Genomic DNA, 13,449 nt, shown 5'->3' with positions numbered 1-13,449 from the left:
ATCAAATACAGAGTCAATCATTATAGTTTTTCTTTGTCATCCATTATATTTCACAAAAACTATCCCTATTAAGAAATTAGGCCAGGAACTTACTGTTCCTTCATTTTGTTCTCTAATTATGTTATTCTTAGCAGCTATTATGACAAGCAGTTGCACGTATGCTCCTTCAGAATCTCTACTAGTAGCAACAACTACAGCATCAGAAATACCCATTTTCAGCATGACAATATAATGCATTCTACTGTCAACCTCCCCAGTGTGAATACTGAAAATTATTAATTAAAAAAAAGCAACAATTTACAGCTGCTGGAAATAATCCTAAGAGCAAACTGCCAATGAAAAAATTCTATAAGAAAAGAGTGTGTTATTTGAAGCAAGACCATCCTTTCCCTTTCCCTTTCCAGCCCAGCCAGGTGGAGACTATGCTCCAGGCTTCTAGAGCCAGGAATACAGGGCTCTGTCCTCCTGGATTGCAGTGGGAGGGCTTTCTTGCTGGGAGTGCAGGATTGTAGGCTTTCCTCATCCTGCCCCCATCTCCATCTGCCTGCTTGTTGCTGAGGTGAAGTCTTGGGAGAAAGTGGACTAGACGTGGGGGTTCTCTCCCTTACCCAGCTCTCACTCAGGGAACAGAGGCTCAACTTTGGTTGTGGCATGTTAAAAATTCTTGCCTTGGCCCCCAAGGTGGTGGTTTCATGCCAGGAGAGACAAATTGTGGGGATGTCAGGCCTCTGGTCCACATTTGACAAGTGCTGGGTTTCGAGAGCAGGGATGTCACTCAAGAGAGCAGGTTGCCATTGTCCCCACCCCCAAATCCAGAGCTCTAGTTTAGTGATCTTGCCTGGAAGGTTAGCACCCACTCTCTTCCCACAGAAACTGATGTCATTTGCCCCATGGAGCAGTTCCTCAGGTCCTAAGCGCACTGTCAAGAACAGAGGAGGTTGTGATAAAAGGCAACTGGGAAGAGATACACATCAAATCGTAAGCCCTCTACTTTACAGGGGGTACTGGGGAATAAACAGATAGGAGGAACCCAACTGGGAACAGAGAGACACTGATCAAACATTGATCTTACAAACTATTCCTTTCAAATAAACTAGAATTTCATTGAATTAGTTTATAGAGCAATTTATGCACTGGGACATTGCTGAAAACAACAGAAAAAAATCAGCCAGTGATTTGTGGAGTTTAATAGGTTGGTGAGGTCATGATAGGAAGGTTGTCAAAACCATTGTTATCTCGGGGTGACCAAGCATAAGAAGAGCATGTCTTCCTGAGGCGTAACAACAAAGGTTGGGGGAAAGGGGATGTACTTCACTAAAAGAATCCAATTAGTCACTAAACAAACAAGCTGATAACAATTATAAGCCACAGAAGGGTGGCAGAACCAGTACCCAGATTATATATATATATATATATATATATATATATATATATATATATATATATACACAAATAAAATACCTAGCTAGCGGTAAAAGAAAAATGAGGCATGCAAATAAAGAGGAAAATGAGTCACACACTAGGGAAAAAAGGCAGGCAACAAACTATCCATGAGAGTGAGTAGATGTTGTGTTTAAGAAACTGTGAAACAATGTTTAAGATGTCATGTTATAAGAAACCATTATAAACATTTTACAGAACTAAAGGAAACCAAGATCAAAGAGTTAAAAAAAAAGGGGCTGCAATTGTATGGGGAATATAAAAATAAAATTTATTATTTAAAAAAAATAATGCAATAAAAAATGAAGTGTCAAAATAGTGAAAAAAAAAAAGAAAAACAAAAATCAGATATTTAAAAATAATGTTCAACCTTACCAATAAAGAAATACAACTAAAAATAATAAAGACTAGTAACATCCAATATTAGCTAGTAGGGAGACATTCTCATACAAGTCATCCTCTTCCAAAAAAAAAAAAAAAAACTTGAGTACCAAAAAACTAAATAATTTGGATGAAATGGCAAGATAACAAATTACTGCAGCTGACTTAAGAGACCATCTGAATAGACCATAACTAGAGAAGACATTGAAATAGTAATATTTCAATGGGGGGGGGGAGGAGAAGAAGAGGGATTAGGGTCAAAATAAGGGGGGTGGGAATTGTATGGGGAATATAACCAAAATGAAAATGCATACATTGTGCAAAAATGAAAAATGATGTAAGAATTATATAAAATAATAATAAAAAAGAAGAAATGCAAATGTGCATGTAAGGTATTCCTAAAACAATAACAACAAGAAAAAAACTACTAAAACTACTCAACCAAAATGGAGAAGAGGGCATATTCCCCAACTTATACTAAACCAGACAAAGACATCACATGAAAATAAGACAAACTACTATCTCTTATGAATGTGGATACAAGAATCCTCAACAAAACATTAGCAAACCATATCCAGTAACATATAAAAAGAATTATGTATAATGACCAAACAGGCTTTATGTTAGGGATGTAAAATTGGTTCAACATCCAAATATGATTATTGATCATATTTGTTATTTTCTGTATTTTATGATGATTTGACAGCCCGGGGCCTAGAGACACTGTCCTTCTCAGGGTTAACAAATTCCTGAAAGTCGTAAGGAACTTGCTTTTCATGCAATGAATCCAAAGCCCACATCTCAAACACCTCCTTTATTGTCACACAAAGCCAATTATTTCCCCTCCCTAAATCACCCCCAACATACCTGGTAACCAGAAACTATCCCCATAGTGCAGAATCCACTGAAATTACTCCTTATCCAACCCTAAGATTGCTCAAACTTGTCTACCATGCCTTGGCCACTCCTTTCTGAGAATATAAGGCTGTGGATCATGAATTTCTTGCTATCTTCTGACTGATCTTGACACCTGCCCCGGTGGCTGGTGTGTGACATGTTCCCTTCTCTCTCTCTTTTTTTTAAAGATTTATTTATTTATTTATACAATCACTGGGTACAGTCAGAAGCGTGGGAGGGTGAGAGAATTCACCAGAGACAGAGAGGGAACAGAACAGGCAAACTGACGAAGTACACTGCTGAGGGGAGCAGTGGGCGCAGCAGGAGAGGTCTGTGCACCATGTGGGACCCTCACCGGTGGCCCGCGCTGCAGAGGCTGCAGGCAGCTTCGCAGCCCAGGTTCAACTGCTGTGCCTCCAGGGGAGGTCCATGTTCCCTTCTCTTGGGGGTTATAAGGCAGATATGTCACCTTATTGTATCTGATTAAAACAATTTTGGGGTACACATTAAAGTAATGCTTTATACCAGGGAGGCCCAGCATTGCTAATCTTTTGTGAACTTCCAGTCATCTCATCATATATATTTTTATATATGCATATGCATGCTTGTAGTTTTGTTTAAAGAATCACATTTTATAGTGTTTTGTAAACTGATCCTTTCATTTTGTGACACACTGTAGACACCTTTCACATCTATAAAGTTAGATTTGTTTTCGGCTTTCTAAATGGATGCAGAACATCACATGCTAATACCATAATTCAATCAGCCAATCACATATTGTTGAATATTTAGATTGTTCCCAAGGTTTTCCTTTAATTAATAATGCCATGGTGAATATTCCTGTCATATTTTGGTCTTCATTTTATTTATTTGTTAGCTACTTAATTAACTTAAACATGGCTCTAAGTCCCCATTCAAAAAAAATAAAATGCTTTAATGTAGTATATCAACATAATAAAAAACCAAAAATCACATCTCTATAGATGCAGGAAATATATGTATATTTTTAATTTTCTATATTTTTTACAGCATTTTTCATTTTTGTACAATGTATGCATTTTCATCTAGGTTATTGTCTCCATACAATTCCCACCCCCACCCTTGTTTTGATCCTACTCCCTTCTCCCCACCCCCCCATAGTGTGTCTCTGGTTTATAGCTGCCTGTTTATCTTGATTTTCACTTTATTATAATTAGTCTTTTTCCTGATCCCTTATTTAGGTTTTCTAAATTCCGATGCAGGAAATATATTTAACAATATCCAACACCGTTTCATAAGCACACTCAACAAATTAGGAATATAATTAAAATTCCTCAATCTGATAAAGGTTATATGTGGAAAATCATCATACCTAATGGTTAAGACTCAATGTTACCCCCAAAGATCAAGCCTAAGACAGGGATTTCTATTATCGAAACCTCTACTCAATACTGTATCAGAGGTTATACCAGGGCAACTAGGCAAGAAAAAGAAATGAGGCATCTGGATGGGAAAGGAAGGAAAATAATCTCTATCTGAAGATGACATGCTCTTGCATATAGAAAATCTAAGGAATCCATTAAAAAAAACTTGTAAATGAATTCAGCAAGGCTATAGGATACAAGACCAACATTCAAAAACCTAAAAATTAAAAACAATTCCATTTCTAATAGCATCAAAAAGAATACTTATGAATAAATTTAACCATATACTCTAAACACTAAAAAAAAAAAAAATTGTTGAAATTGAAGAAAACATAAAAATTGGTAAGACATCCCATGATCACAGATTGGAAGACTTAGCATTGTTAAAATGGTAATACTCCTCAAATTGACATACAGATTTAGTACAATCTCTGTCAGATTGTACAAAAGATACTTCTGGGTTCTTTGTAGGACTTGACAAACTGATCTAAAATTCATATGGAATTGCAAGGCACTTAGAATAGGCAAACCTATCTTAAAAAAGAACAAAAAAATTAAGAGTCACACTTCACAACATAGTACAAACCAACAGTGATCCACTGTGGTTCTAGCCAAATGACAGACATATGATGTAATGCAATTCAGAGTCCAGAAATAAACCCAGACATCTGTGGTCAACAGATTTTCTTTCAGGCTGTCAAAATGGACAGAAAAATAACATTGGTAAGAAATGGTGCTTAGGAAAACTAGATAGTCACATGAAAAAAAATTAACTTGGACTCATACTTTGTACAAAGTACAAAAAACAAACAAAAAACAAAAGTGGGCCAAAGACCCAACTTTAGAGCTGAAACTATGAAAAGGAAATATAGTAGTAAATCATCATGACCTTCAATTCAGCAAAGAATTCTTAGACATGACACCAAAAGCATAACATAAAACAAAACTGGACTTCATTAAAATTTAAAACTTATACTTTAGAGGACATCATTAAGGAAGTGAAGAGACAACCCAAAGAATGGGAGAAAATTTACCAGTCATATAGATAAGAGTTGAATTCAGAATACAAAAAGAACAGCCTCAATATAAAAAGACATAATCCAATTTAAAAATGAGATCTGAATCGACATATCGCCCAGGAAGAAATACTAATTGGCAATAAACACATAAAAAGATGCTTGACATCATTAGTCACCAGGGAAATGCAAATCAAAAATAACATTTCACATTAACTAGAATGGCTATGATTTACAAAAAAAAAGTCAAATAACAAGGTCATAATAGAAGAAACTGGAACTGTGTAGGTGCTTTGGAAAAGTATGGTAGTTCTTCAAATGATTAGACATAGTTACTATGTGACTACACAATTCCATGTCAAGTATATGAACAAGAGAAATGAAAACATTTCTTCACACAAAAACTTGTATGCTCAAAAGATAAATGGACCAATGAACAGAATGAAAAGTCCAGAAATAAGGCCATGTACATGCCAGCAGCTAGTGTATGATAAAGCATCCATGACCATAAAATGGATAAAGACAGTTTCTTTAATAAAGTGTTTGGAAAAGTGGAAAGCCACACATAAAATGATGAAGTTGAATCACTAACACCATTCACAAAAAATAATCTACAAATGGATTAACTATTGAGATACAGAGAATTATGTGCAACAAGGTCAGAATGATAAAACCAAATGAAAATTAAAGACAAATACCAGACATTGACAGGGCAGGCAATTCAATAACATGAGACACTTTAAAAAAAAAAAAAAAAAACCCTAGTAGATATTAATAAACATCCTGAGTGCCTCTGGTAGCGCAAGAGGTTAAGATGCAACCCATAAAGCTATCCCCAGCCACTGCAGCACGAGTTCGAACCCTGGCCAGGAAGCTACCCACATGGTAGTACACCTCTCCTGACTCACCCACGGCTCCCCTCAGCAGTGTATTTCAGTCAATCCTCCTGTTTCTGCTCCCCACTGTGTCTCTGGTGAATCCTCTCATTCCCCCACACCTCTGGCCTGTACCCCAGTTCTTGTATGCATAAATCAATACATCTTCAAAAAAAAAAAAAAAAACATCCTGAGGACTCAAGAGGTAGAGGGGAGGAACAGGACAAGGGAACACAAAGGTGGTTGTGGGGAAAGACTGGTTCCCATTATTATCTCTATTAGAAAGAAACATATACACAAATGTTTATAGCAGAATTATTCATAATAGCCTATAGGTGACTAACTGAATCAAATATCCACTGAGGAATGGATAAAGAAAATGGGTGTGTACCCACACAAAGGAATATGATTCAGTCATAGAATTTACATTTTGTATATGCTACAACACAGACAGGCCTTGAAAACATAATGCTCAGTGGCCTCACTCCTGAGATCACCTGTTAACTGGAAGGACACTGCACCCAGACAATCTCATGACTCGGGGCAAAATTGGAACACCTCTGACATCAACGACCAGCACAGACCGCACCAGAGGGACATGGAGGAGATTCTGTACTTCACTGAGTTGGAGGTGGGTGGAGAGAGGGGCCTGGGAATGGTGGTTTGGAGGAGACATATACAGTGGGGCAGCTGCTCAGCCAGAGGCCCTGGGGAGGGGAGAGTTAAACCATGAGGCACACACATTTGAGGGGAAATACGTGAGAAGGGGCTGCGATTTAAATAAGAAAATAAGATTCAAGATGTAAAAACATCAATAAAAAAAATTCTAGAAAAAACTATGGAATGCTAGACCAAAAGGATTGAATTAATGACCTCAAAAATAATGCACAAAGGGGCCTCCCCTGGTGGCGCAGCGGTTGAGCGCTGGGTTGCGAAGCTGCCCACAGCCTCTGCAGCGCCAGTTCGATCCCTGGCCAACGGGTGAGGGTCCCACACTGCGCGCAGACCTCTCCTGCCGCCCGCTGCTCCCCTCAGCAGTGTGTTTCGACCGTCTGCCTGTTCTGCTCTCCGCTCTGGCTCTGGTGAATTCTCTCACCCTCCCGCGCTTCTGACTGTACCCAGTGCTTTTATAAATGAATAAAATCTTAAAAAAAAAAAAAAAAGGTGGAAAGATTAAGAGGGAAAAAAAGAGATGGATCCTTTTAAAGAAAAAAAAAAATGCACAAAGGACCCAGGTGGAAGAGAGAAATACAAAGAAGAAAAAAAAAAAAAAAAACCACTTTGAGAAGTATCTGACTCCATCAGGAAAGGTAACAAAGGATAACGGGTATCCGGGTATCTAAAAGGGAATAGAGAGTTTATTCAAAGAAATACAGGAAAACATCCCAAATCTGGAGATTCAACTATCCATACAACTCCATTGCAGCTACACCATACCCACATGGACGGTTAATTTATAACAAAGAAGTCCGCATATACAATGAAAAAAGAAAAGTCTCTTCACCCAATGGTGCTGGGAAAGCTGGACAGTCACATACTGAAGAATGAAACTAGACCACTACCTCATACTGTGCACAAGAAATTAACATAAAATGGATGAAGGACCTGAAACCATAAAACACATAGGCAACAGAGGCAAAGCACTCTGTTTAACACTGGCTTCAGGGATGTCGTTGGTGTCAACTCCAAAGACAAGGGAAGCAAAAGCAAAAATAAACAAATGGGTCAACATCAAACAGAAATGCTTCAGCACAGCAGAAGAAACCATCAGTAAAACACCCCACCAAGTGGGAAAATATATTTACACATCATACATCTGACAAAGGGCCAATCTCCAAGATCTACAAAGAACTCATACAAATCAACAAAATGTAGTCAAAAAACACAATTTAAAAAATGGACACAGCTGGGCCTCCCTGGTGGCCCATGGGGTTAAGCACAGCACTATGTAGCAATCTGCAGCCCCTACAGCACGTGTTCGATCCCCAGCCGGCCAGGGAGCAACTCACATGGCGAAGTAGGCCTCTCCTGTTTCACCTTCTGCTCCCCTCAGCAGAGTATTTCAGTCAGTCTGCCTGTTCTGTTCCCCACTGTCTATGGTGAATCCGCTCACCCCCCACATCTCTGGCCTGTACCCCAGCTCTTGCATGAATAAATAAACATATCTTTTAAGAAAAAAATGGACAGAGCTAGACACCTCTCCAAAGATACATAGATGGCCAAGATACCTGAAAAAAATTTTCATCATCATTTATCAGAGCAATGCAAATCAAAAAAACTGCAATGAGATATCACCTCACATCTGAGAGAATGGCCCCTATCAAAAAGACCACAAACAAGTGTTGGTGAGGGTGTTGAGAAAGCAGAACCCTCATGCATTTAGTTGGAATGTAGACTGGTCGGGTACCAATGGCAAACAGTACAGACATTTCTCAAAATATAAAAAATATGAGCCAGCAGTTCCACTGCTAGACAACTTCCCTAAGGACAAAACACTAACTCCAAGGGATATATGTACTCCTATATTCACTGCAGCTCTATTTACAAGTTATGGAACAATTTTAAGTGACCAACACAGGTCCCTAAAATGTAGTACATTTACACAATGAATATGCAGCAGTAAAAGTATTGCCATTGGCAACAACATGAATGGAACTGGAGGGGATTATGCTAAGTGAATTAAGTGAGGAGAAAGAAACACAGGATGATTTCACACATATGTGGGAGAGAGAAACAAAGACAAAACTAAACCAAAAACAAACCCCAGAGGGCCTCCCATGGTGGCGCAGGGGGTTGAGCGCCGCACTGTGAAGCTGTCTGCAGCCTCTGCATTGCCGGTTCGATCCCGGCCAGCCGGTGAGAGTCCAACATCACGTGGCAGACCTCTCCTGTCGTGCCTGCTGCTCCCCTCAGCAGTGTATTTCGTCAGTTGGCCTGTTCTGTTCCCCGCTCTGTCTCTGGTTATTCTTCTCACCCTCCCTTGCATCTGGCCTGTACCCCGGGTTCTTGTATAAATAAATGTCAATCTTAAAAAAAACCCCAAAAACCCAGATATCTGACAGTAGAATCAAGTGTACTAGAAGGGGCGGGTGGCCAGAACTAAGGGGGTAGGGTGGCCATGGACAATACAAGTCTTGGTGGGGGGTGTGATATGGTAATATAATCTAAAGGGGTGTGAATTTATAACTCTGAATCATATAACGTGTTGTAAACCAATGTTAGGGGGGAAAGCAAGACAGATTGTTTAAATTAGGACCAATGAGGACAACCAAAGGGCATACATTCTTCAATGAGCTGATAAAAATGTTCTAAGACTGGCACACATGGGAATATATGTGGAAAAAGACTGGTTCTATAAAATTTAAAAATTAGGTAGGTTCTATGTCACCTGGGAGGTATTACATTTGCTCAGGCGTGAGTCATACCATTCATTCTTACATCAACTCAAATGCATCCTCTTTTCTTTCTCCTTGCTACTGTTCTAATCAATTTTTGATGGTGACTAGAATCCAATGCTATCTTTTTTGAAGAGGGGGCCTAAAGGCTATGTAAATACATAGCTGCTGTAGTGCCTACTCAGCCACATCCTTATTAACTTCAAAATTTGCAGTTACTTACTCCTAGTGATATTAAAGGCCAGTGAAAAATATCCCTGAAATAACTACTCTGACAGGGTGTCAATGGGTTAGGTTATAAAGTATTCTCTCTTTTTGGTCAAAATATTTAATGCTGATTCCAAGTTACTTAAGATTTCTTTTTATCAGATGCCTGATGAACAATGCCACTTTACTATGGCATACATTGATATATTTTTTGATTCACTGAGGTGAGGTAGGTTATTATTGTATCTGCTTTGGGGGTTTATAGGTTTAAACCTCTACCAAGGGTTTATTTTCACACTCTGCCCCACCAACTGATACATTTGTTTACATAAAACTGTAAGCTTTTGATGAACAGAGAATTTTTATATGTTCTAGCTCTAGCACAGCCTTTAATCCATAACATAATAAAAAGTTTGACAAATAGGTCAACTGTCTCATTATGCTAAAATACAACCAATGCATTGATAATAGAAGATGTATGATAGCTACAAGGTCCTAGAATGAACATAATATTCATTTATCATCCTAAAATGTAGTTTACAGTTTTGTAATAAATTAGATATGAATACATAAATGCATTTAAAATATACATTAAGAACTGGCAATGCATTTGCTTATCCTTTAATATTATTAAGGGGGAAAAGTACATTCTTTGCAAATAGATACAAGTCAATATTCACCAAACTGCATTGGTTTAAAAAATTATTAACTTGACAGTACATTTCTCTTGTCAATGTTTTTATTGAGCTACTTGTGCAAAGGGATGAAATTAATTGTTCACTGAGTTATATTTAGATCGTATTTAACAAGTTCATTTAAATAAGTTTAATATTCCATAAATGACAAGCAGCTTAAATACAAGTTTGATTGCTATCATTAAAAAAATTAATAAAATCAAATTCATAGTTAAATTTTCAACAAGGCAATGTAACATCACTAACCTGACTAAAAGGCCGCACTCGTACTGCTACTTTCACACTGTCAATACTTGGCATAGGCATTTTCATCATTTTCCCATTATTTGTATTATTATTTGGTAGAAAAATAATGTAGAAAGCACACTGTTTATGCTTCACACTAAAACATAAAAAGCTTAGCCAACAAAAGCAGTTTGTTTCCAATGATCAATTATTAATGGTCCATTCATTACACACTATCAATTACTTGTTATAAATTATTTTACAACACTTACTTATTGATGAATTGTACAGCCCATATCAAGCATCATCACTTAATTGCACAGTCATACTGCAGAGAACAGTTTTTTGTTTTCCTTTTTCCAAGTCTCATCACACTCTTTCCCCTCCCCATCCTCTATAATCTGTGCCTGAGGTCCTCTGAAAATGTCAGTTTAAAAACCTGAATATTAAAGGGACTTCTGTGATTCAGTAGCCAGCTCCTCCACTGCAAGATTATATCAATATTAGGCACATACATGGTACAATGAATAGATTTGTTTGGAATCATGAAACAGATTTGTTTGGAATTTCCCTACTTCCTCCCTAGTGAGCAGTGAACCGGTCAGTCTAACCTGGATAGTTAGTCTCTGAATAATTAAGAGACTTTAAAAACAAACAGCCTTTAAGCTAGCTGAATAAGAAATGCCAACATTGTAGTTAATGAATGCATTACCCGGAAAATTACTCATTTGAGGTAGAGTACATAAAATTTGTTAAACTACAAAAAGTGGCAAAATAACATGCCTATAAAATTCAATTTCAACACAGCAACAGCCAAAAGAAATAATACATTTTATGATTAGAAATCTTAATCACAGAAGCAAAGTGCATAAATTATGAAATAGCAACTTAAAAAATCAACATCATTATCCCCATTTAAACTGTAGATAAAGAAAATGGGACCAGTGCCTACTGGCATATAAAATCATTTTTAAAACAGAAATCCCCTCACAAAAATCTAACAGACACAAACTACTGTGAAGTATACACTTTATTTAACATTCCAATAATAAGCCATATTTACACATTATATAAATGTATGAAGTCTTACTATAAAATAGAAAAAACTGCCTGGACTAAAAGAATCACACCCCATATGGAGTTAATTTACTTACTGAAGACTTTCTGTTTACAAAAATTTACAATAATTTATATAAATTACTTTTTCCAAATTAGATGATTTTTAATAACCCACACAATTCTGATGACTTTACAAACAGGTGTACATTAAAAATTTGAAAATAAAAATTACAGCATTTTTCTGCGTAAAACTTGCTTTGGAAAGGAAGACGGTTTCTTTCTATTCCTCCCAAGTGCTTTCCCTGTTACTTCTGTAGTTTTTCTTGGTTTGCTCTTTACCCCACCAACTGGGCTTGCCAAAGGAGAAATCAACTTAATTTCTACTGGAGGAGGTATCCAAGAACTTTCTTTTTCAGTGTTTCTGGGGAAAAAAAAACGGTAATTCAAATAAGGCTAAACACATTATATTATAAAAATATAATTGTCTTATCAATGTATTTTATGAAAGAGATGAGAAGTGAAACTAAGTCATAAAAGCTAATTACAGATAGAGTTAAGGCTTCACATAAACAGAATTTTCTCTTTTTGATTTGGATATTCAAGTATATTCTTTCAGACATTTCGTATGTACTAATAAATACTGTGGGGTTATGGGGATGAGCCAACTGCCAATAGTCAGTCTCTGGAAAGAGCTTAGCAAGTCCATGAAGCAGATGAAAAATCGAATCCTCAAACACCAGCAATTATAACTACATTTTTGTAATATAAAGTTTTCCACATATATATAAAGCCAATTTTAATATGCAAAAAGTATTATTATGGTCAAAAGTCTCATCAAACCAGGTTTTAAAGTAAAAGTAGATTAATTCAACCACGCCTAACCACAACATGAAGAAAATACTAACAAATATTATACTGAAATGCAGTAATTTACGATGGATAACATTCTATTTACTACTAGCTAAATAATCACAGGATTTTTAAATTTATAATTTGTTTTTACTAATAGTTATCTATCTTTACTAATGAAAAGATAAAACATCTTATCTCCCTTTCTTCACTCACTGAAAAAAACGTGAAGATTCACTGGGCACTAATCTACCCCAAACTACTACTTTTCTTAAAAAAATATTTAAAAATGGGCTTTATGCTATATAGAAAAAGTCACACTCTACAGAGAAGTACGAAAAGACAGTGTTCATAAATGCCCCTAAGAATTAAACTTGTTAAATGAAAGTCTATAATGAAGTGCTTTAAGCTCCATGGAACAAACTAGGTCTTAATACCTAACCTAATTAGAGTTTTGATCTCTCCCTTAAGTGGAATTTCGCCATTAATACGGCCCAGCACTAGTGAGGTAATCCCGGCAAAGGAAGTGATGACCTTGCCTAAAGATGATCCACTCTTTGCTATTAACTTCCTTGTCCTGCTTTCTTTTCTCTACAAAACTCATTTTCAACAGCACTTCAGGGTCTTCTCTATATGCTATCCAATTCACAGATCATTAAATAAAGCCAACATATTGGGTTTTTTTTTTGTAATGGGTTTGGGTTGTAATGGGTTTTTTTGGGTAACCATTTAACTGATGAGCTTAATTTCTCTTTTGAAGTCAAGAATCTTCTTTCTAAATTTTAATTTTAGAAACAAAATGGGTGAAACTAACAGCATAGAGAAAGCATACTTGCTCGCTTGTTTTGTTTTTGCAGTCCTGATTCTTTTGGCTTTTTGCTTTTCCCCGGTTTCTATTGATTGAGCATCATCTTCCTAAGGGTTTAAAAAAATTAAAAAATCTTAAATAACTAAGCATTTAAAAATCAAAATTGAAAAAGTTCCATTCTCAATCAAGGAACAGAGCC

General features: G+C 36.7%; 2 protein-coding genes across 3 annotated transcripts in view; both read right to left on the bottom strand.

The window, feature by feature from the left end:
- Positions 1–10,591, bottom strand: part of LOC311184201 (kinesin-like protein KIF28P) — a gene marked incomplete at its 3' end in the record, with an annotated part of 55,318 nt that extends 44,727 nt beyond the window's left edge. The window contains exon 1 of the mRNA XM_084254051.1: positions 10,556–10,591. The remainder of the gene's footprint in view (positions 1–10,555) is intronic.
- A 1,230-nt stretch (positions 10,592–11,821) lies between these two features.
- Positions 11,822–13,449, bottom strand: part of AHCTF1 (AT-hook containing transcription factor 1) — a gene marked incomplete at its 3' end in the record, with an annotated part of 58,768 nt that continues 57,140 nt past the window's right edge. For both annotated transcript variants that reach the window (XM_084253646.1, XM_084253647.1), the window contains exons 34-35: positions 13,275–13,357; positions 11,822–12,014 (exon numbers count right to left, since the gene is read on the bottom strand). In XM_084253646.1, the coding sequence (XP_084109772.1) occupies positions 11,822–12,014; positions 13,275–13,357 (276 nt within the window). The remainder of the gene's footprint in view (positions 12,015–13,274; positions 13,358–13,449) is intronic.

This window comes from Talpa europaea, assembly GCF_964194135.1.
Source record: "Talpa europaea genome assembly, chromosome: 14".
NCBI classification, from domain to species: Eukaryota; Metazoa; Chordata; class Mammalia; order Eulipotyphla; family Talpidae; genus Talpa; species Talpa europaea.
Note: the sequence above shows the minus strand (reverse complement) of the source record. Positions and strands in the feature narration are given on the sequence as shown.